The sequence below is a fragment of the Moschus berezovskii genome, chromosome 3, assembly GCF_049115385.1.
Source record: "Moschus berezovskii isolate FMDL1 chromosome 3, NW_MosBer_1.0, whole genome shotgun sequence".
NCBI classification, from domain to species: domain Eukaryota; kingdom Metazoa; phylum Chordata; class Mammalia; order Artiodactyla; family Moschidae; genus Moschus; species Moschus berezovskii.
The window spans coordinates 90,580,877-90,603,010 of record NC_142462.1 but is presented as its reverse complement, the minus strand read 5'-3'; the positions used below and the strand labels follow the sequence as shown (position 1 = coordinate 90,603,010).

Here is a 22,134-nt window from a genome sequence, read left to right as displayed (position 1 = left end):
TGTATTGGAGTTTCAGCTTTAGCATCAGTCCTTCCAATGAACATCCAGGATTTATCTCCTTTAGAATGGACTGGTTGGATCTCCTTGCAGTCCAAGGGACTCTCAAGAGTCTTCTCCAGCACCACAGTTCAAAAGCATCAATTCTTCAGTGCTCAGCTTTCTTCATAGTCCAACTCACACATCCATACATGACCACTGGAAAAACCATAGCCTTGACTAGACGGACCTTTGTTGGCAAAGAAATGTCTCTGCTTTTTAATATGCTATCTAGGTTGGTCATAACTTTCCTTCCAAGGAGTAAGCGTCTTTTAATTTCATGGCTGTGATCAGCATCTGCAGTGATTTTGGAGCCCCCAAAATAAATTCTGACACTGTTTCCACTGTTTCCCCATCTATTTCCCATGAAATGATGGGACCAGATGCCATGATCTTACCAGTATTAGTCTGTACATTTTTGGTTGGCTCCTGTCCTTAAAGTACATCATTTTTGACCAATCAGTTTAAAGGTCAAAGTGTTTTACTTAACATCTTCATGGCTTCATAATTTGTACTCCATAGCATATTTGTTTTTAGATATTTAGAGATTAGTAGATATAACTTTAATTGTGAACATTTGTAAATGTAGCTAGAGTCTTCACAGGTGTTAACCTGGGGATTGCAGTCTGACTGCCTGAGCTGATGGGTCTGAGGTCCTAAGACGCATATTTCAATTTATTTATATGGTGGTGAGTTCGGAGTCAGAGAAGTGTATGAAGTTTTATGTTGCATTACTTGAAAATAGAAAAGTAGGATGATGTATGTGAGAGTATGGTGGCTGCCCCATGAATGAAGTGGGAATCCTGTGAGGAGAAAAGGGCACTTTAACATTTGTGTGAGTAACACGAGTATTGTTCTGACAAAAAGAGAATTGTAGAACTGTTAGGGAGGACCACCTTTAGAAAACAGGATCCCAAATAGGATAGTGCATTTATTGAAGACACTATTAATGGCTAGGTGATGTCTTCAAGTGACATTGTACTCAGAGGACATCAACAAGCAAAGCGTTAAGGAACTTTCTCAGTACCTATGAAGTATATGGGGAGCCCCAAAATAATTGGTTAACTTTCTGATGATGCATGTTTTACAAGTTTTACATTAATGCAAGTAAGAGTACCACAAATTTAAGTGTAAATTTAAGTGTAAGTGAAAATGGGAACTTGTCCATTTCAGTAAGACAGAGAATCTTTATTGGGGTTTCCAAAGTTTTTTTTAGTGTTTCTTTTTTTCAGTAGATTAAAAACAATTTTTTTTTTTGGTAGAGCCTGTTTGAGAGCGTATGGCTTCGTGTTTGAAGGAGGAATTGGGATTCCCAGAGCTGCTCACTCTGTCCCCTATTTTATCTGCCTCCTTGAAAAGACACTTTTGGGGCACCTCAGGAATTTCTAGGGCTCTCCAGAAAGGATTTGAAAGCCAATATGTTTGGTAGGCATCAGGTATTAATGAGTGCTGAAAACATAAATACTTTGGTCAGTTTTTACTACTTATTACCAAGGAGTGAATATTTTCATGTTTCTGCATGGTCAGGGCTTTCTCCGCCAAGAAAACTAGAACTTCGGTTAAAGGGCAAGCCTTGGAAGTTAAAAGATGACTGAAATGATTGTTAGAGAACTTCCAGGAAATTCATGTTTATAATTTCAAAGGGGTATAAAACTCAGAGCCTTGGGTACTTTCCCAAGATTGAGATTGTTAACCCAGTGAACTTTATCTTTCCCCTTGGAGACATTTATTTACATTCCAAAGAGTCAGAACCCAGGGACCATCCTCTTTTCTTCCTGAGGAGAATTTGCTTCCTTTAGGGTGATTAGCTGTCTCTGCTCTTTTGGGGGAAGGTGCAGTGCCGAGCAGCTGTTCCATACAAACTGATTGGTTTATAATTTGGGGGACCTTTCCTAGGGTTCAGTCCTTGTATGTGCAGGTGAAGTTCACCAGCTCTCATTATGACTTCTGTAACTTATTAGTTGGGGAGAAACTGGTGCATTTCTTGATGTAAGAAATAATAACTCTGATCTCTGCTTCAGAAACCATATTTTTGAATAAGTATGGGTATTAAAGACCATGTATTTTTAATGAAAACACTTCTTAGGACTGCTGCTGCTGCTGCTAAATCAGTTCAGTCGTGTCCGACTCTGTGCAACCCCATAGACAGCCCACCAGGCTCCTCTGTCCCTGGGATTCCCCAGGCAAGAATACTGGAGTGGGTTGCCATTTCCTTCTCCAATGCATGAAAGTGAAAAGCGAAAGTGAAGTCTCTCAGTCGTGTCCGACTCTTAGCGACCCCATGGGCTGTAGCCTACCAGGCTCCTCTATCCATGGGATTCTCCAGGCAAGAGTACCGGAGTGGGTTGCCATTGCCTTCTCCTTCTTAGGACAGGAGAGTGTATTTAATACTTTCTATGTTAGAAATGTTTGTTCCAATTTTAGTATATGTGCTCCTGAAGTTAGTCCTGGAAATTTTTGTTCAGGTATCTCTTGGGATCTGCAGAGGATTGATTCCAGGATTTCCACCCCCTTGGATACCAAAATCCAAGGATGCTCAAGTTCCTTACTATATAAAATGGTTTGGTATTTGCATATAACCATGTGTTCTGTGTGTACCTTATAATACCGAATACAATGTAAATAATATGTAAATAGTTGTAAATACAGTGTAACTGCTATGTAAATAGTTGTGGGAGATGTGGTATATTCAAGCTTTGCTCTTTGGAATTTTTTTCTCCCCAATATTTTCAATCCACCATTGGTTGAATCTGCAGTTGAGGAACCCATGGATGGGGGCGGGTCGGGGTGGAGCTACTGTGATATACTTAGAGCATAAGCTACCATAGTATTCCCTGACGCCTTTCAGATTATCTCTGTTTTCCTCTTGTCTTGTTAGCTGTTTAGTTGTTCCTTGTTGCTGCTGCTGCTGCTAAGTCACTTCAGTCGTGTCCGACTCTGTGTTCCTTGTTAAAGACTGTCAATAGTGGAAAAGTAAATGCATCTCTAGGATATGATTAGCTCATTCATTGATAGGGTGAGGTCTGCATTGAACACAGTAGATCACTTAACTATCACTTATGTAATGTTCTCATTGATTAAGGAGGTGTTGGAAGCGACTTGTTCCTGTCTCTGAGAGCCAAACTACTGTTAATGATCTTCTTTTCAATTCTAAGCATGTTTCCATTGTCCATAGTAGTCAAGCACAGGTGAAATGTTTTATACATATGTATTTCTTTTTGATTAATATTCTTCACCCATATGTAATACATGTTAATGTATTAAGTCACTTATAAAAATTTTTATTGAATATAATAAAATTGTTGACAGAATATTTTGACATGAAGAAAAATGTTAAAGAATGTAATTATTCTTTTCCAGATACAATTTTTTGTTTTAAAATGAATGAATAAAATTTTAATGTCACTAAAATTTGTATCTTTGTGTTTTATACTCATTAAAGGTTACTATTTTCACTGCACGAAGAATCCATACAGGTCAATAAGAAAAAGATAAATGTGCCTGTAGACATAAGGGCCAAGAAGAAGAATCCATTATTTACAAGAGAAGATATAAAAAAAGAGAAAGTATGAAAAACAATGTAATTTCTTGTCATTAAGTAAATGAAAATTAAAATGGTAGTAACATGCAAATTTTTAACTGTTGAATTTACAACAAACAAGTAAACAACATGCTCCCAAAACTAAGCTATCGTGGGTTATGGGAGATAGTGGAGAACATTGTTTTCCACGGGTGATGCTGGTATATATTAGTACTGCTTTTCTGGTGGACAGTTTGATAGCATGTATGAAAAGTTTGAATGAATTTACAATATGAACATGGCTAGGCCACCTTACGACCTGCCTCTGTCCTTGGAAACATGCTCCTCATTGTGCCTTCTTAACCCCCCCAAACTCTAGAAGGCTTAGAGAATAATTTTTATCTTTTCTACTTAAAAAGACATCCCTGGGAGGGTTCCATAGCACTTCACAGAAAGTATCCTAAGTTCTTCTAGACATCTCCTTCTCTTTAGAATGACCTATTGGAAGCTGTTGAAAACAAATCAAATCATAAAACATTTTTTTCTGACATATGTATCTTACCTACTCACTTCTCCCTGGCTGTCCCTTCCCTTTCCATCTATTCCTCCTGATTTATTTGCAGTTGGTCTGTAGAATAGGGTTCCGTTCCCTTTTTGTGTTCAAAATAGGCTCATCACATTCACCATCTAACACTACCCCCCATTCCCACCCTCCCACACCTCGCACACTCACAGTTTCTTCTTTTCTGTGATAATTGTAATGCCCCTCAAGTTACTATGATGGTGTTTTGCTGGTTGTCCCCTGGAATGGATGACTTTCTCTGATTTGCACAAAGGTCTTCTCTTTGGTCAGTCTTCTTCCGGAAGAAAGCCATGTCACCTACACGGTGAAGTTTCAGGGGTCTCATGGGTTTGTGGGCATTCATATTCTGTAGTTTGTAACTATCATTTGCTCCACGATTTCCTGGTTCAGCCACTTGTTATTCCTGAGTTATTCTCTTCAGGCCCATTAAAGAGGCCTCGACCCTGAAGCTTCTTTCTCTGGCTTCCTGACTTTTGGTTGTGAATCCTATAACTATAAACTGATTATGAAGTCTCAAAGTTGGTGCTGTTTTCTACCCTTCTATGTTCCAGTCTATACTAGTGGTCTTTCTCCTAAATGACTTTTGAAAAGCAACACATTGCATATATTAAGTTCGTATTAAAATTTTTTTTATCACAAATGAATTTTATAGTAAGAACTAAAGTGAGGGTAAGATCTGTAATGTGTGAGGAATATGCTTTCCTTTTACCCAGTCTGAGAAGCCTTGTCATGAAAGAAGGCTCATTTGTAGGTCATATTTGATCAGTTTTGGGGAAAAATATGTATGGAAGCTTAAGATCTAGAAATTTATTTCTTTAAAATGATTCATTGATTTCTTATGAAAGTCTTAATGTATCTCAGTTTGATGACTGCTGCTAGCAGTGAAGCAACCTACCCCTGAAATGGACTTCCAACTTGTTGGCTTGGATGCTCTACATTCGCTTAGAGGATACTACCATTTTTCTTCCGCCCATGGGTTTCTTCATTGGTCAGGAAAGGCTAGATGGGGCTGTGGTACAAATTAGCCCACAGCCAACTGCAGTAGGACTATAGAAGCCTGGAGGACCTAATGGGATGTTTTTAAGGATTAGGGCTGGAATTAGCTTATATTGCTTCTGTTTATGTGTTATTGGCCAGACCCCAGGCATTTGGCCCCAATCTAATTGCAAGAGAGGCTGGAAAGTGAGAAGAGCAGAGGGATAGGGATTAGCACCCATTGGTACTTTGGTTGTGTAATGCTTTACCTATCATTTGGTAGCCCTTTATTTCTAGTCTTTATGCATTTTTCTTCAAGTTTTCATTAAAATAGTAGCATCCAGCAGTTTTAAAACCTCTTTGATTGCAAATCGCACAGTAATAGCCAAGTCCTTGCAAGGGAAGGGCAGTTCTGAAGAAACGGAGTGTCAATGAAGCATGAATTAGAAACTATTATACGTTATTATCCATCTTGCTATTGTTTTCTGTGTGCTCAGTCACTTAGTTGTGTCTGACTCTTTGTGACCCCATGGACTGTAGCCTGCCAGGCTCCTCTGTCCATAGGGTTTTCCAAGCAAAAATACTGGAGTGGGTTGCCGTTTCCTCCTCCAGGGGGTTTTCCCAACCCAGGAATCGAACCCATGTCTCCTGCGGCTCCTGCATTGCAGGTGGAGTCTTTACCACTGAACCGAGTTGTCTCTAAATACCTTGTAACTTGAGTGTCACTTCCACACTATCTTTTTACAACTCAAAAATTTTAGTTTCCCTGGAATGTTTTCCAGTGGATTCTGATTTTCCAAGTATTCTAAACCCCTAAAATTTCCTGCCAAATTATACTATTAGGAACAGAGAATTCCTTGAAGACTCAACTTGTGCTAGAAAGAAAATATCCTGCTAACTTTTCTAAATAAAGCTTGGAAGAGATATCCATCTACTGGCTCACTCTTAAGTTCTGGTAATTAAGTTCTCTGTAAAAATATAAAATCAAGAAAGCCTTCTGATGTATGTCACATGTTGTATTTGATAGGAATATTTGATCAGTTTGTTTTAGGACTTGACTTTTTTGTTTAATGTCTCAGTAGTTGGCTAGTACAATGGGAGAGGGATGTCATGGTTGCTGCCACACAAATGAGCCACTTGTGTGGGCATCTGTCAATTATATCCACACTGGTGTTCAAATTTATTTGTGTCATGGAAACCTAGGGCCAAATACCAGAGGAGTCCTAGAAGCAATGCTGGCAAGCATAAATTTGATGGCAGCTTCATTATAATTATATTTCTTTGCATGGTTACTCAGCTGTATCAACATAATAGCTTTCCATCCTAGAGGCCAAATAAGATAGAGCGATATACAAGCTGCTCACCATATCTCAACAAATTACGTTATAATAGATGCTCTTTTCAACTGTTTCTCACCCTGTAATCAGTCTATTCTGGTCTTTCATAAGAAGGCAAAATATGGCTGTAGATATCTTTTTAAAGTATAGAGTATTGAGAATAATGTTATTTTCTGTTCCTTAAAATAATCATGAGTCATGTGACTGCTTTCAAATCTGGGTTATCTACTTTATTAGGTATTGGGACTGTATATTACATTGGTGATGATGATGATAATAACAATTGTTGTTATTTAGTTTGGGGCTTCCCTGGTGGCTCAGAGGTTAAAGCGTCTGCCTCCAATGCGGGAGACCCGGGTTCGATCCCTGGGTAGGGAAGATCCCCTGGAGAAGGAAATGGTAACCCACTCCAGTATTCTTGCCTGGAGAATCCCATGGACGGAGAAGCCTCGTAGGCTACAGTCCACGGGGTCGCATAGAGTCGGACACGACTGAGCGACGGAACGGAATGGAGTGAGCATTTACTATATGCCAGGAAGTGTACTTCGTGTGTGCCTGTATGCTAAGTCAGTTCAGTCATATCTGACTCTTTGCAGCCCCATGGACTATAGCCTGCCACACCCTTCTGTCCATGAGATTCTCCAGGCAAGAATACCAGAAGGTTGCCATGCCCTTCTCCAGGAGATCTTCCCGACCCAGATATCAAACCCAAGTCTCTTATGTCTCCTGCATTGGCAGGTGGGTTCTTCACCACTAACACCACTGGGAAGCCCACATATAACATTTCACTTAATCTTTGCAAACTCTATGATGTAGGTGTTTCAAATGAGGAAATTGAAACAGAGAAATGTTTACCTTGGTCAAGGTCACTAGGATAGTAAATAGTGAAGCAGAGAATTAAATTCATTCTCTAAGGTTTATGCTCTTAATGGTTTAAAACTCATTAATTGATTGTGACTTAAATATGCTTTAGGGGATTCCCTGGTGGCTTAGATGGTAAAGCATCTGCCTGCAATGCTGGAGACCCGGGTTCGATCCCTGGCTCAGGAAGATACCCTGGCGAAGGAAATGGCAACCCACTCCAGTACTCTTGCCTAGAAAATTCCACGGATGGAGGAGCCTGGTGGGCTACAGTCCATGGGGTTGCAGAGTCTGATACGACTGAGCGACTTCACTTTCACTTTAAATATGCTTTAGAAGTCCTTTTTGGTTATCTTTGCAGATCGTAAAAGTAAAATGCTATTGGCTGATGTTAAATGAATTCATATAAAAGTTTTTGCATCATTACATAAAATTTTACTAATTTATTACGGTTGTGAGTTGACATTGGTAGTGAAATATAGACTTCTCTTTATAGACTTATGATGAGATGAGATTTATGAATTGAAGAGATCTCTAAATCATTTGGAAAAAACAGGGGCCCCAAAGAGATGAGTACAGAAGACTCATATTTTTGGAGTCTTATGGACAATAATTGCTTGTCAGTTTATTCCTAATGATATAAAAATATCTTCTCATATTTAAGATCTTTTTCTGTGTTTTACTTTCTCTAAAATATCTTTTCTCTCCCAATTTGTTCTTTATGTTTTCACTTTTTCTTTTTTCCCCTGATTTAATAATTAAGCAAAATTATAGAAATAAGTAACTTAGCTAGTGAAAGTGTTCCATAAATTCTTACCCCAAGATTTAGCCAGGAGAACTTTATGAATGCTCCAGGTACCAACATTATTATTAATATTATTATGTATGTTTACAAACATAGACTCATATTATACATTCTATTCTACAACTTGAATTTTAAAAATTATTTATTTATTTGTCTGTGGCTCTAGTTGTGGCATAGTTGCTTCACAGCATGTGGGATCTTAGTTACCTGATCAGGAATTGAACCTGGTTCCCCTGCATTGCAAGGTGAATTCTTAATCACTGGACCACCAGGGAAGTCCATGATTTATTTTTTAACTTAGGAATATATCTTGGTCGACCTTATATGTCAGGGTATGTAGATCTGTTTCATTTTTTCTTAACATGGTATTTTGTTATATGGATGTGCCAGCGCTTATTTAATATTTCCCATGTTGGTAGATTTTTGCATTGTTTTGAATATTTTGCTTCAGTATTAAAAAAACAGTGAGACAATTCACAATAGGAGATATATGAATGGCCTATTGTTACATAAAAAGATGGAGAAGGAAATGGCAACCCACTCCAGTACTCTTGCCTGGAAAATCCCATGGATGGAGGAGCCTGGTAGGCTACAGTCCATGGGGTCTCAGAGTCGGACAGGACTGAGTGACTTCACTTCACTTTATTGTTACATGAAAAGATTTTGAATAGCATTAGTCATCAAAGTAATGCAAACCAAAGCCTTAGAGAAACGTCATATACCCATTAGAATAGCTAACATTAAAAAGATTAACAAGGGACTTCTCTGGTAGTCCAGTGGTTAAGACTCAGGTCCCAGTGCAAGGGACCCAGGTTTGATTCCTGGTCAGGGAACTAGATCCTGCATGCTGCAAGGAACATTGAAGAGCCCATGTGCTGCAACTGAGACCCAGTGCAGCCAAATAAATAAGTTTAAAAAAGATTAACAATACTTAGTGTTTTGAGGATGTGGAGCTTCTAGAACTCACACGTACTATTGTACAGTCACTTTGGAAATCTGTTTGGCAGTTTCTTAGAAAGTTAATCATAACTTTACCATATTACCCAGCCATTCCATTAGGTATTTACTCGAGAAATGAAAACATGTCCAACAAACACTTGTACATGAGTGTTCATAGCAGCTTGATCCCCTGGAACCTAAAATTGGAGCCTACTCAGTAGGTTAGAAAGAATAAAGAAAAATGTATATCCATAGAACAGGATATTACTTATAAAAATTCAACAACATGGATGAGTCTCAATATCATTATGCTGAATGGAAGAAGCCAGACAAAAAAGGGTATATGCTGTATTATTTTAGTTAGATAATATTTTAGAAAATTCAGATTAAACTGTAGTGACAGAAAGCAGATCAGTGGTTGCCTGAGGTTGGGAATGGAGGGAAAGGTAGTTTGCAAAGGGCAGGTGGAAACTTTCAGGTGATGGAAAGTTCTATTTGTGAGTTTGGAAAATGTGTAATGACACGTATCCATCATTATGGTATCATACAGAGTATTTTCAGTGTCCTAAAAATCCTCTGCGGTCAGCCTCTGCAACCCTCTCTCCTCCACCTTTTTATTTTTCATTAGACAAACTATTTTACATGTAGCTTTGGACTTTATTAAATGGGGAATAATCTGGTGTTAGAGGCTTTAAAATTTTTACAGATTGATAAATTGGATTGGTCAAGGGTTCTGTGTTATACACACTTCCCTTTAGTAATCTGAAGGAAAATTTATTTATTTATTTGGTAGTAATAGAGAGTACTTTCAGAATATGAAGAATTCTGTATTCAGTTCAGTTCAGTCGCTTAGTCGTGTCTGACTCTTTGTGACCCCATGAATCACAGCACGCCAGGCCTCCCTGTCCAACACCAACTCCTGGAGCCCACCCAAACTCATGTCCATTGAATCGGTGATGCCATCCAACCATCTCATCCTCTGTCGTCCCCTTCTCCTCCTGCCCTCAATCTTTCCCAGCATCAGGGTCTTTTCAAATGAGTCAGCTCTTTGCATCAGGTGGCCATATTATGCATTATTCCTTCCTAAAATTAGTAATCAATTATCTCCAAGTATTTTCTCTGTTTTGCCAGATACTGACAATGTGAAGCCATTGGAGGGTATAAAGATTCTGGATCTAACGAGGTGTGTATGGGTCTATCTATGTTTTGGTGATTGAGTTTTCCCCTTCTCTAAAAAAGCATTTGTTTCTTGGATTATAAGAGGGTGCTTGTAAGCGTATCATTGAAATTTTGGAAAGACAAATCAAGGAAATTTCCCATAATTTCATTATTCTAAGGACAATTCATATAATATTTATACATTTCTTTCTAATCTGTGTATCTATGTATACTTAAAAAAATGAAACTGTATTGAAATTATAACTTTTATTCACATTTTAAGCATTATGTTATATTTTGGCTATTTTTCCCATGTCATTCAAAATTCAACAAAAATATGTGATAATAATATTTTATTATATAGTTGTCACATAATCACTTAATCATTTCCCCAGTGTTTTTCTAGTATAAACTAGACTCCCTTGTACATAAATCTTGGCCTTAGAAAATCTTTCAATTTCTTCTTTAGGGTAGAATTATGGAAGTAGAATTACTGCATCAAAGGGAATACACTTCTTAGAGCTCTTGATACATATGGCCAACTCACTTTTATAACAGTTTTAATTCTTGCTAACACTATATGAGCTAGTCTGTGTTGATGGACCATTAAGAAACAAATAAATATAAAAATCTTAAAGATGGTAATGAATTTATTTATCATTGTTAACATTGTAGAGTACTGGCGGGACCTTTTGCTACTATGAATTTAGGAGATCTTGGAGCAGAAGTTATAAAAGTGGAAAGACCAGGTAAAACTACTGTTCTCTTTAAAACGTAGAAACAAGCTAATAAATATTTTTAATAGTTCTTTAAATAGCCGTGTACCTGTATGTGGTACGAGGAAAAAATTGAAATGATTATTTTTCTTCTCCATTCTTTATTTTCCTCTGAACCTATACTAAAGTTAGGTCTCTTTCTACTTTTTACATGCTGAGGGTTGAGGCCTAAGCCAGTTTCTGGAAGCCTCTGGTAGAAACACCAGGGCTTCCATGCTGGCTCAGATGGTTAAGAATCTGCTTGCAATGTGGGAGATCTGGGTTCGATCCCTGGGTCAGAAAGACCCCCATGAGGAGGGCATGGCAACCCGTTCCAGTATTCTTGCCTGGAGAATCCCCATGGACAGAGGAGCCTGGTGGGCTACAGTCCACGGGGTCACGAAGAGCTGGACACGACTGAGCGACTAAGCACACTGGTAGAAACTGACGTGCACTGTGATTACAGCGATGCTAATGACATTTCGTGCCGGGCACAGTTCTAAGCACTTTGCCTATATTAGTTTATTCAGTCTTTACAACAACCTGTCACCTGTTATTGTTCCTAGATTATAAGAACACAGAGACCCAGAGAGATCAAGGGATTTGTCCATGGTCACACAGCTAGTAAGGAATATTGGGACATTCATCTCTGAACCTGGTCCCCCTGAGCCCCACACAAGAATTGCTGCTGAGACTGAGGTTAGAGTGGGCCCGGCCACTTTCGCTCACTGTGGGATGAAGGGGAGCCAGGGACCAGGGGAAGGGAAGAAAGGGAGAAATAGGTTGTAGAAGAAGGAGGAAGGAAAGGAATCAAAGTCCTTCCAAAACAAACCCACATACCCCAAGCTAAGTCATTCTTTTCTATTTCTAATGAAAGAAACACTTTCCTATTTCATACTTTTAAATATTTTGAGGGAAAAACACTGAAGCTAAGATGAATTGTTTGCTTTTATGTTTTTCATCTGACAACTTTCCTTTCTTCTCTTCCCTTTGTCCACCAAATAAACCTATACTTGGTGCATAATTCTCACTCTTAATTGGTGCCTTCTCAACTCTTTGATGTTTAATTCATGTTGCTGTTGATGAAGCTACTTAGAAAAGTGTCATATTACGTTCCCTTTCTCTCTAATAAGCACTTAAACCAGGAGTCCACATTCTCTGCATCGTCTCATAAACAGCTTGTTTTGGAAGGTTTGAAAAATCAGCGTTATTGTTTATCCTTCCAGATCTGATGCCGGGACTTCCCTAGTGGTCTGATAGTCAGGATTCTGTGCTTCTACTGCAGGGGGCACTGGTTTCATCCCTGGTCCAGGAACTAAGATTCCACATCCCATATACCGTGTACCATGGCAAAAAAAAAAAAAATTCTGTTGCTTATGGATCTGGAACAGAATTCTCAAATCAATGAAAATGGTCCAGCCTTCTTGAATAGTGTGCATGTTTCTATCAGACCCATAAGAGACTCGATTGCAATTACATCAACATATGAATTCACTGTAAATGATTAAATGCTATAAAGTTGAATACCTGATCTGGAAGATTCAACTTTCTGCTAAATCTTCTTAGGAGGCCCAAGCAGTTAGTGGAAGATTCTCTGATCAGTATGAGGAATATTATATATTTTATGTTACATTTTTCTGACGCTGTCTTTGTCAGGCTCCAGGTGATAGAAGAGGCTGGTGAATCCTGCTTTCCAGAGATAGTGCTTCATTTATCCAGTTTGCTTTTGGTCATTGCTGAATACATGCTGAATAATTTTCACTTTCTAGCTGAACGTGTTTTTTTCTTTCTTTGTTTAACAGTTACCACAAAACTTCTAATTACCACATTGCTATCCAGTTTCAATGCCACATACTTTCTAATTTCAACCATGGGGTCTTCCATTTACAGGCAAAATAGTCAATCTAATTTCTCTTGGTCTCTAGGTTAAATATTTGTACAGTTGGCCCTTTGTGTCTGGTTGGTTGAGTCTGTGGATTTGTGAACTTTAATGATCTGTGGTTGGTAGAATTGGCGGTGCTGTACCTGTGGGTATAGAGGGCCTGTTGTAGGACTTGAGCATCCGCCAATTTTGGAGTCCTCGTTGGTGTTGGAACCCTCAAGGATAATGAAGGAATGACTGTATTTTTGTTAATTTTAGAAATCACTCTCCCCTATTTGCTTAGACCTGTTTCTCCTTTGTTATTTTTTCCCTTTCCACCCTGGGGGACCCTTTCCTTATTTAGAACTTTATTACGTCCCATAGCTATATACTTGGCATCAGACTTTTTTCCTACCAGGTGTTCATTGCTGTTTTCCTAACTAATTTCTCTTTCCTTTAACCCTTCTGTTTAGTACATTTTAATGTTCATATATTTTATTTTTCTGAGATAATTATTCAGCATATATGAGGAAAAGTTATTTGGCAGTATTTTCAAATTTTAGTGGAGAGTTAGTCTTTTTTAGTGTCCACTTATCCAGTTCTTAAATTTGGTTGGTGGCTTAGACAATAAAGTATCTGCCTGCAGTGCAGGAGATCCGGGTTCAATCCCTGGGTTGGGAAGATCCCCTGGATGAGGGAATGGCTACCCACTCCAGTGTTCTTGCATGGAGAATTCCATGGACAGAGGAACCAGGCAGGCTGTAGTCCATGGGGTCACAGAGTCGGACACGACTGAGCAACTAGCACTTTCACACTTCCACTTTCTCCAGTTCTTGAATTAAATATGGTTGCAGTTTTCTGACTCGGGACTTAGATTATTCTTACTTGAGTAATCAAAGAACATATCAAGCTTAAGTATATTTTTTTCTTCTTTTTTTCGAGTTTGTTGGTGAGTGTAAACTGTATGCCGACAGGGCCAGGCAGGTAACCTAAATGAATGAAGTGGGCTGTGCATCAAATGATGCTGCTGTTACTTAAGAGTTGTCCCCAGGAGGCAGGGATATGAGGACAGGGGTGCTGGTCTTTATTTACTGCTGTGTCTGCTCTGCAGAGAGTGGTGCTTGTGACCTAGTAGGCACCCAATAAATCTTTGCTGAATGAATGATTTGAAATATCATTTAAAAAAAGAAGTCTGAATTTTTATCTACTGCTTCTGGATTTTGATATCATGGCAGATAGTTAAAAACTTTAAATAATGTGTGGGTCAAATAAAACGTGTTTCTCAAATTGCTAGTTTTACAAGCTTGTGACCTTTAACCTTTCATGTTCCATCAGCACTCCCTTTCTGCTTCTCTTAAACCCTGGTTTATATATGAGGGATTATATACTAGCGATGGGCTTTTCTGGTGTCTCAGTGGTAAAGAGTCTACCTGTAATGCAGGAGATGTGGGTTTGATCCCTGGGTTGGGAAGATCCCTTGGAGAAGGAAATGGTAACCCACTTCAGTATTCTTGCCTGGGAAATCCCATGGACAGAGGAGAGGAGCCTGATGGGCTACAGTCCATGGGATTGCAAAAGAGTTGGATAAGACTTAGCAACTAAACAACAACAGCAACATACACTGGGGACAGGTCTGGTAGGGAAGCCATGTGTACGTGCGTGCTTGATTGCTTCAGTTGTGTTTGAGTGTGCAACCCCATGGACTATAGACCGCCAGACTCCTCTGTCCATGGGATTGTCCAGACAAAAATACTAGATTGGGTTGCTGTGCCCTCCTACAGGGTATCTTCCTGACCTAGGGATCAAACCTGCATCTCCTCCATTGCAGGCAGATTTTTTTCACTGATGAGCCACTGGGCAAGCCCCAGGAAAGCCACGTGGGCCTCCAATTTAGATTTCTGACATTATCTCTACCTGAGAGGTGAATGTGATCATTTAAAATAAGCTAATTTTAACCTTTTAATTTTCATGTTGCGTCCTTAAAAAAAATTTTTTTTTAATGTATTGAGACCTTCAGAAAAATAGAAGTGGCTAGACTGTCTCCTGACTCTGGGAGGTCCTGGCCGGTCTTGGAGATTCATATTCACACATATATTTTCCGTGAACACTCTAACTGGTCTATTACTGGGAGGTTGTTTTTGTGGCCTCTTGCACTTTGTTTTTTCCCCTCATGTTTTGAACATGTGTTCAGTTTGATACTTAGCATTTATTGCTTTTTGTTGTTTCCAGTTCATCCCCAGTTAGAACTAATGCTTCTTTTCTCCTCTTGTTCTCTCTCCTCTTGTGAGGTTTTTTTCCCCTTTTTGTTTTTCTTTTTAAATCAAGGAGTCTATTATTTAGCTTCTGTTTTGTTTTCTAAAAGGCTGTGTCTGTTTTTCTTTATCAGTTTCAGTGGGTAAAGTTTAATGGCCTAATAAATTAACTATATCATTTAAATGAGATTAGAATTTAAACTTTAGCCCATACTCACAAATTATCTCTTATTGGAGGGGCTAGTAATACTTAGGTAGTGATTAGTTTCTAATATCTATATTTAATTGAACTTATAAATTTTTTAATTTAAGTGATACCAATTTGTGCCTATTAATTGTTAATTCACCTTCTGTGTTCCATCTACATTGTTTGCTTTTTGTGCAAAGAAAACTTTTTTCTGTAACTCTATAGTGTTGTCTTTGAATCAAACCCAAGTACTTTTCAGGTCATTTGAAGTAGATGTCTCAAAGAAAATACCCTATTTTTGATGGTTTTAAACATTTTACTTTGAAGCAAGACCTTGATGACTAAAATTTTATTCTAAGCTAGTATTTTAAATTATTTACATTTGCTACTCAGTTGCTTATTTTGCTTTTTCTGATTTATTACTGCAGGATTTAAAAAGTAGATTTATTTATTTATCATTATTTTATACCTAGCCTCACATACCACTTTATAAAGACTTACTTATCATTTTTCTGATTCAAATTATATATAACAAAAATCCTTTACAGACTTAACACTTTGTTTGCACATTTAATGCCAAAAAAACTGAAAGAGCTGACTTGTTTGTTGAATTAGGAAAGTAATTGTTTTCCCTTCAAACTTGCTGTTTATGTATCTTAAGACTGGCATTTGGATATTCTGTTCTGGATTTGTACTTTCAGGGTTGGGTTTTAGTGAAAGAAGATAGGGGAGGATTTAGTGATTTCCATGAACAGGCAAAGAATTTGGGCAGTTCTAACAAGCTCCTGTGGCTCCTTTAGGTTGCTAATTCCACTGAACTAAGCTGATCTTCGTAGTCATCTGTGAACTTATGAATGAGTAAATTTGTTGGTTTGAAATGTCTAGTGATGTTCCAAGGTTAAATAGTGCATACTGTTATTTTCAGGAGCTGGTGATGATACACGAACTTGGGGTCCACCTTTTGTGGGGACAGAAAGTACTTATTTTCTCAGTGTTAACCGAAATAAAAAGGTAAGAATATTACCCCCTTTTTGCTTTCTTTCTATAATCCTCTTGTAGTAACAAAACTTTTGATAGCATTGTGGCTTGTTTATTTCTACCCTTTTTTTTGTAGATATAAGTAATATTTTCAAGAAGTGCCATTTTATTCTATTCATTTGCTGGTTATCAAATAGAAACAATAGGCCTTTTTATTTTCCTTTTCTACTAACTTAAAACATATTGTGAGAATTTATAATGGTTTTGAATGGAAATAATTTTATTAAGGAGAGAAATCACTTGATTCTTTTTTGTTTCTTATTCTTTTAGAGATTGCTTTTGTCTAATTTGGGATCATTATTTGAAATTATTTTACTGTAATCCTTGCTATCATTTTAACATATCCAAATTGCAAATAAAATCAGTAAAAATGATTTAAATGTTTCTTTCGGAGGAAAACGCATTTACTTTAAGAAGAGAATTGATAATATGTATGGCTATCAGTGAACTGTCAGTAATTTCTCTTTATCATAAAGAAAAATCTTTATGATATTATTTTCATATGCTTATTTTTAATTTTTAGAGTATAGCTGTTAATATCAAGGATCCAAAAGGGGTGAAAATCGTCAAAGAGGTACAGTATGCTCTGTAGAAGGCATCTTACCCCCTGGGTTGTAATTAAGGATTTGAGTATCAGAGTAAAAGTGTTTAAAACATGATTTTGTTGGCAGTCTGAAATTTTGCTATAGATGTCTTTGAAGAGTTTGTTGCTGTTCAGTCGCTCAATTGTGTTGGAATCTTTGCGAACCCATGGACAGCAGCATGCCATGCTTCCCTGTCCTTCATCTCCTGGAGCTTCAGTTCAGTTCAGTTCAGTTCAGTCGCTCAGTTGTGTCTGACTCTCTGCGACCCCATGAATCACAGCACGCCAGGCCTCCCTGTCCATCACCAACTCCTGGAGCCCACTCAAACCCATGTCCACAGAGTTGGCGATGCCATCCAGCCATCTCATTCTCGGTCATCCCCTTCTCCTCCCGCCCCCAACCTTTCCCAGCATCAGAGTCTTTTCCAGTGAGTCAACTCGTCGCATGAGGTGGCCAAAGTATTGCAGCTTCAGCTTTAGCATCAGTCCTTCCAATGGCACAAACTCATATGCATTGAGTCGGTGATGCCATCCAACCATCTCATCTTCTGTCGTCCCCTTCTCCTCTTGTCTTCTTAGACAACTTTCTAACTAGTTGGCTCTTCACATCAGGTAGCCAAAGTATTGAAGTTTTAGCTTCAGCATCAGTCCTTCCAATGAATATTCAGGACTGATTTCCTTTAGGATTGATTGGTTTGATCTCCTTGCAGTCCAAGAGTTTAACTGCTTTTCTAGTAAGTAGAACTTGCTTTATAATTTCTGGTATATTGTATATGACATTTCTCCAGGGTGTCAGAGTGTTTAGTTATGGTACTATTATCTATTGACTGAGTGCCTGCTTTGCATCAGATCTTAGGCCTGGGCACTTTGCTAATATTATCTTCTTAAATCTTCAGAATTTGCTTTGTAAATGACATATTATAGCCTCATTTTCACAAGAGGCAAAATGGGTCTCAAGGGGCTTGAATGATTGTCTCAAGATCACAGAGCTGATAAAGGGAAGAGCTGAAATTTGAACCCTGGGTCTACATCACTGTAGAGCCCAATCTTTTTCTAACATTTATTCAGATGGTTAATGCATCCAGACCTGATCTTGGCATCTTTCCTTGAGGGGACAGGGCAGCACAGTGGTTAGGGGCATACCTTAGTGTTCTCTTCTGGGATTTAAATCCTGCCTTCTTTAATTGCTAGCCATGTGACTTCAACAGGTTACTTAATTTCTTTATGTATCAGTTCCCTTATTTGTAAAATGAGGGCAATAATAATAACTACTTTTTTAAAGTTTTTATTTTATATTTATATGGCTGAGTAGCCTGTGGGATCTTAGTTCCCTAACCAGGGATCAAACCTGTGACCCATGCAGTGGAAGCACAGAGTCTTAATCACTGGTCTGCCAGAGTAGTATAATAATACCAACTTCTTAGGGTTCTTAGAATTGACTGAATATGTGCAAAATGTATAGAAGGGTGCCTGCCATAGTTAGCATTCATTAAACATTAACTTTTCATTCCAATCCCAAAGAAAGGCAATGCCAAAGAATGCTCAAACTACCGCACAATTGCACTCACTTCACATGCCAGCAAAGTAATGCTCAACAAGCCAGGCTTCAACAGTACTTGAACTGAGAACTTCCAGATATTCAAGCTGGATTTAGAAAAGGCAGAGGAACCAGAGATCAAATTACCAGCATCCACTGGATCATCGAAAAAGCAAGAGAGTTCCAGAAGAACAACTACTTCTGTTTTATTGACTATGCCAAAGCGTTTGATTGTGTGGATCACAAAAAACTGTGGAAAATTCTTAAAGAGATGGGAATATCAGATCACCTTACCTGCCTCCTGAAAATCTGTATGCAGGTCAGGAAGCAACAGTTAGAACTGGACATACAACAACAGACTGGTTTCAAATCAGGAAAGGAATATGTTGAGGCCGTATATTGTCACCCTGCTTATTTAACTTATATGCAGAGTACATCATGAGGAACGCTGGGCTGGAAGAAGCATAAGCTGGAATTAAGATTGCTGGGAGAAATATCAATAACCTCAGAGATACAGATGACACCACCCTTATGGCAGAAAGCAAAGAAGAACTAAAGAGCCTCCTGATGAAAGTGAAAGAGGAGGGTGAAAAAGATGACTTAAAACTCAACATTCAGAAAACTAAGATTATGGCATTTGGTCCTATCACTTCATGACAAATAGATGGGGAAACAATGGAAACAGTAACAGGCTTTATTTTTTTGGGGTCCAGAATCACTGCAGATGGTGATTGTAGCCATGAAATTAAAAGACGCTTGCTTCTTGGAAGAAAAGTTGTAACCAACCTAGACAGCATATTGAAAAGCAGACATTACTTTGCCAACAAAAGTCCATCTAGTCAAAGCTATGGTTTTTCCAGTGGTCATGTGAGAGTTGGACTATAAAGAAAGCTGAGCGCTAAAGAATTGATGCTTTTGAACTGTGGTGTTGGAGAAGACTCTTGAGAGTCCCTTGGACTGCAAGGAGATCCAACCAGTCCATCCTAAAGGAAATCAGTCCTGAATATTCATTGGAAGGACTGATGCTGAAGCTGAAACTCCAATACTTTGGCCTCCTGATGCAAAGAGCTGGCTCATTGGGAAAGACCCTGTTTCTGGGAAAGACTGAAGGTGGGAGGAGGAGGGGACCAAAGAGGATGAGATGGTTAGATGGCATCATGGACTCAGTGGACATGAGTTTGAGTAAACTTTGGGAGTTGGTGATGGATAGGGAGGTCTGGCAGAGAAGGCAATGGCAACCCATTCCAGTCCTCTTGCCTGGAAAATCCCATGGACGGAGGAGCCTGGTGGGCTGCTGTCTATGGGGTCGTACAGAGTCGGACACGACTGAGCGACTTCACTTCCACTTTTCACTTTCATGCATTGAAGAAAGAAATGGCAACCCACTCCAGTGTTCTTGCCTGGAGAATCCCAGGGACGGTGGAGCCTGGTGGGCTGCTGTCTATGGGGTCGTACAGAGTCGGACACGACTGAAGCGACTTAGCAGTAGCAGCAGCAGCAGGGAGGCCTGGCGTGCTGCAGTCCATGGGGTCTCAAAGAGTTGGACACGACTGAGCAACTAAACTGAACTGAAGCATTAGCTATTATTATTATTCCCGATGCATGTGAAGTTGGATTCATCATATGAAATAAAACTTGTTTGCCATCCTTGTTAAAGCTTGAAGTCTACTGTAATGGCTGTTAATCTACCTGATCAGAGAAACAAATCTCCGTTTATTTTCTACCAAAGTATCAACTTTAACTTAATTGTTCTGATGTTATTTTCCTCATTTACCTAATTGAAGGATAATGTATTCTAATTATTAAGATCAGAATCATTGACCCTCCATTTTGGTTCTGTTGGATCAATCCAATAAATTTAGAATTTTCTTGGATATATGTTGAACCCAAAGCTTGATAATTGTCCTGATCTTACTTCCTTGTTTCCTACATCTTTTATGAAGTATAGCTTAGGTTTGTTTACTTGTTTTATTTTCTTTTTCACTTGAAATCATATTTGATTTTTCTAAATTGTTCTATATTATTGTTACCCTGCCTTGTTATTCTATGACAGCTACCTTCACCTTGGGTCCAACTCCCATGTCTTCATTTTCAGGCCCTTCTTTTTCTCTTTTTGGTAGTTGTTATTACGATGATGATGTTGTGATGATGGTGATGAGTCACCCAGGATATGGTTCTTAATTCTTCTCTTTCTGGTTTATGTTTCTCAGTTCCACCTTCAGTGTTCACACTTCCTGCTTCTTCGTTTCCATTTCAGAATATTTTGATATTTTATTTCTGACAAAATGTGGTCCATTGGAGAAGGGAATGGCAAACCACTTCAGTATTCTTGCCTTGAGAACCCCATGAATAGTATGAAAGATAAAAAGTTCTGACACTGAAAGATGAACTCCCAGGTTGGTAGGTGCCCAATATGCTACTGGAGATGAGTGGAGAAATAATTCCAGAAGAATGAAGAGATGGAGTCAAAGCGAAAACAATACCCAGTAGTGGATGTGACCGGTGATGGAAGTAAAGTCCGATGCTATAAAGGACCATATTGCGTAGGAACCTGGAATGTTATGTTCATGATTCAAGGTAAATTGAGAAGTGGTCAAACAGGAGATGGCAAGAGTGAACATCGACATTTAGGAATCAGTGAACTAAAATGGACTGGAATGGGCGAATTTAACTCAGATGACCATTATATCTACTACTGTGGGCAAGAATCCCTTAGAAGAAATGGAGTAGCCATCATAATTAACAAAAGAGTCTGAAATACAGTACTTGGATGCAATCTCAAAAATGACAGAATGATCTCTGTTTGTTTCCAAGGCAAACCATTCAACATCACAGGAATCCAAGTCTGTGCCCTAATATTTAATGTTGAAGAAGCTGAAGTTGAATGGTTTATGAAGACCTACAAGATCTTCTAAAAATAACACCCAAAAAAGAAGTCCTTTTCATTACAGGGGACTGGAATGCAAAAGTAGGAAGTCAAGAGATACTTGGAGTACAAAATGAAGCAGGGCAACTGATAACAGAGTTTTGCCTTCAAGAGAACACACTGGTCATAGCAAAAACCCTCTTTCAACAACAAAAAGAAGACTCTACACATGGACATCACCAGATGGTCAATACCGAAATCAGATTGATGATATTCTTTGCAGCCAAAGATGGAGAAGCTCTATACAGTCAGCAAAAACAAGACCAGGAACTGACTTTGGCTCAGATTCAGTTCAGTTCAGTTCAGTCGCTCAGTCGTGTCTGACTCTCCGCGACCCCATGAATCACAGCACGCCAGGCCTCCCTGTCCATCACCAACTCCCGGAGTTCACTCAAACTCATGTCCACAGAGTTGGTGATGCCATTCAGCCATCTCATTCTCCGTCGTCCCCTTCTCCTCCCGCCCCCAACCCTTCCCAGCATCAGAGTCTTTTCCAGTGAGTCAACACTTCGCATGAGGTGGCCAAAGTATTGCAGTTTCAGTTTCAGCATCAGTCCTTCCAATGAACACCCAGGATTGATCTCCTTTAGAATGGACTGGTTGGATCCCCCTGCAGTCCAAGGGACTCTCAAGAGTCTTCTCCAACACCACAGTTCAAAAGCATCAATTCTTCAGCGATCAGCTTACTTCACAGTCCAACTCTCACATCCATACATGACCACGGGAAAAACCATAGCCTTGACTAGATGGACCTTTGTTGGCAAAGTATACTATCAAGGTT

At 38.9% G+C, this 22,134-nt stretch overlaps 1 protein-coding gene across 2 annotated transcripts in view; it reads left to right on the top strand.

Annotated features, from left to right (window-relative positions):
• Positions 1-22,134, top strand: part of SUGCT (succinyl-CoA:glutarate-CoA transferase) — a 791,249-nt gene that overhangs the window by 2,185 nt on the left and 766,930 nt on the right. Inside the window, exons 2-5 of one of the 2 annotated variants that reach the window (XM_055421151.2) lie at positions 10,188-10,239; positions 10,890-10,963; positions 16,195-16,280; positions 16,831-16,881. In XM_055421151.2, coding sequence (XP_055277126.2) covers positions 10,188-10,239; positions 10,890-10,963; positions 16,195-16,280; positions 16,831-16,881 — 263 coding nt within the window. The remainder of the gene's footprint in view (positions 1-10,187; positions 10,240-10,889; positions 10,964-16,194; positions 16,281-16,830; positions 16,882-22,134) is intronic. The other variant, XM_055421153.2, reaches the window with a different exon arrangement.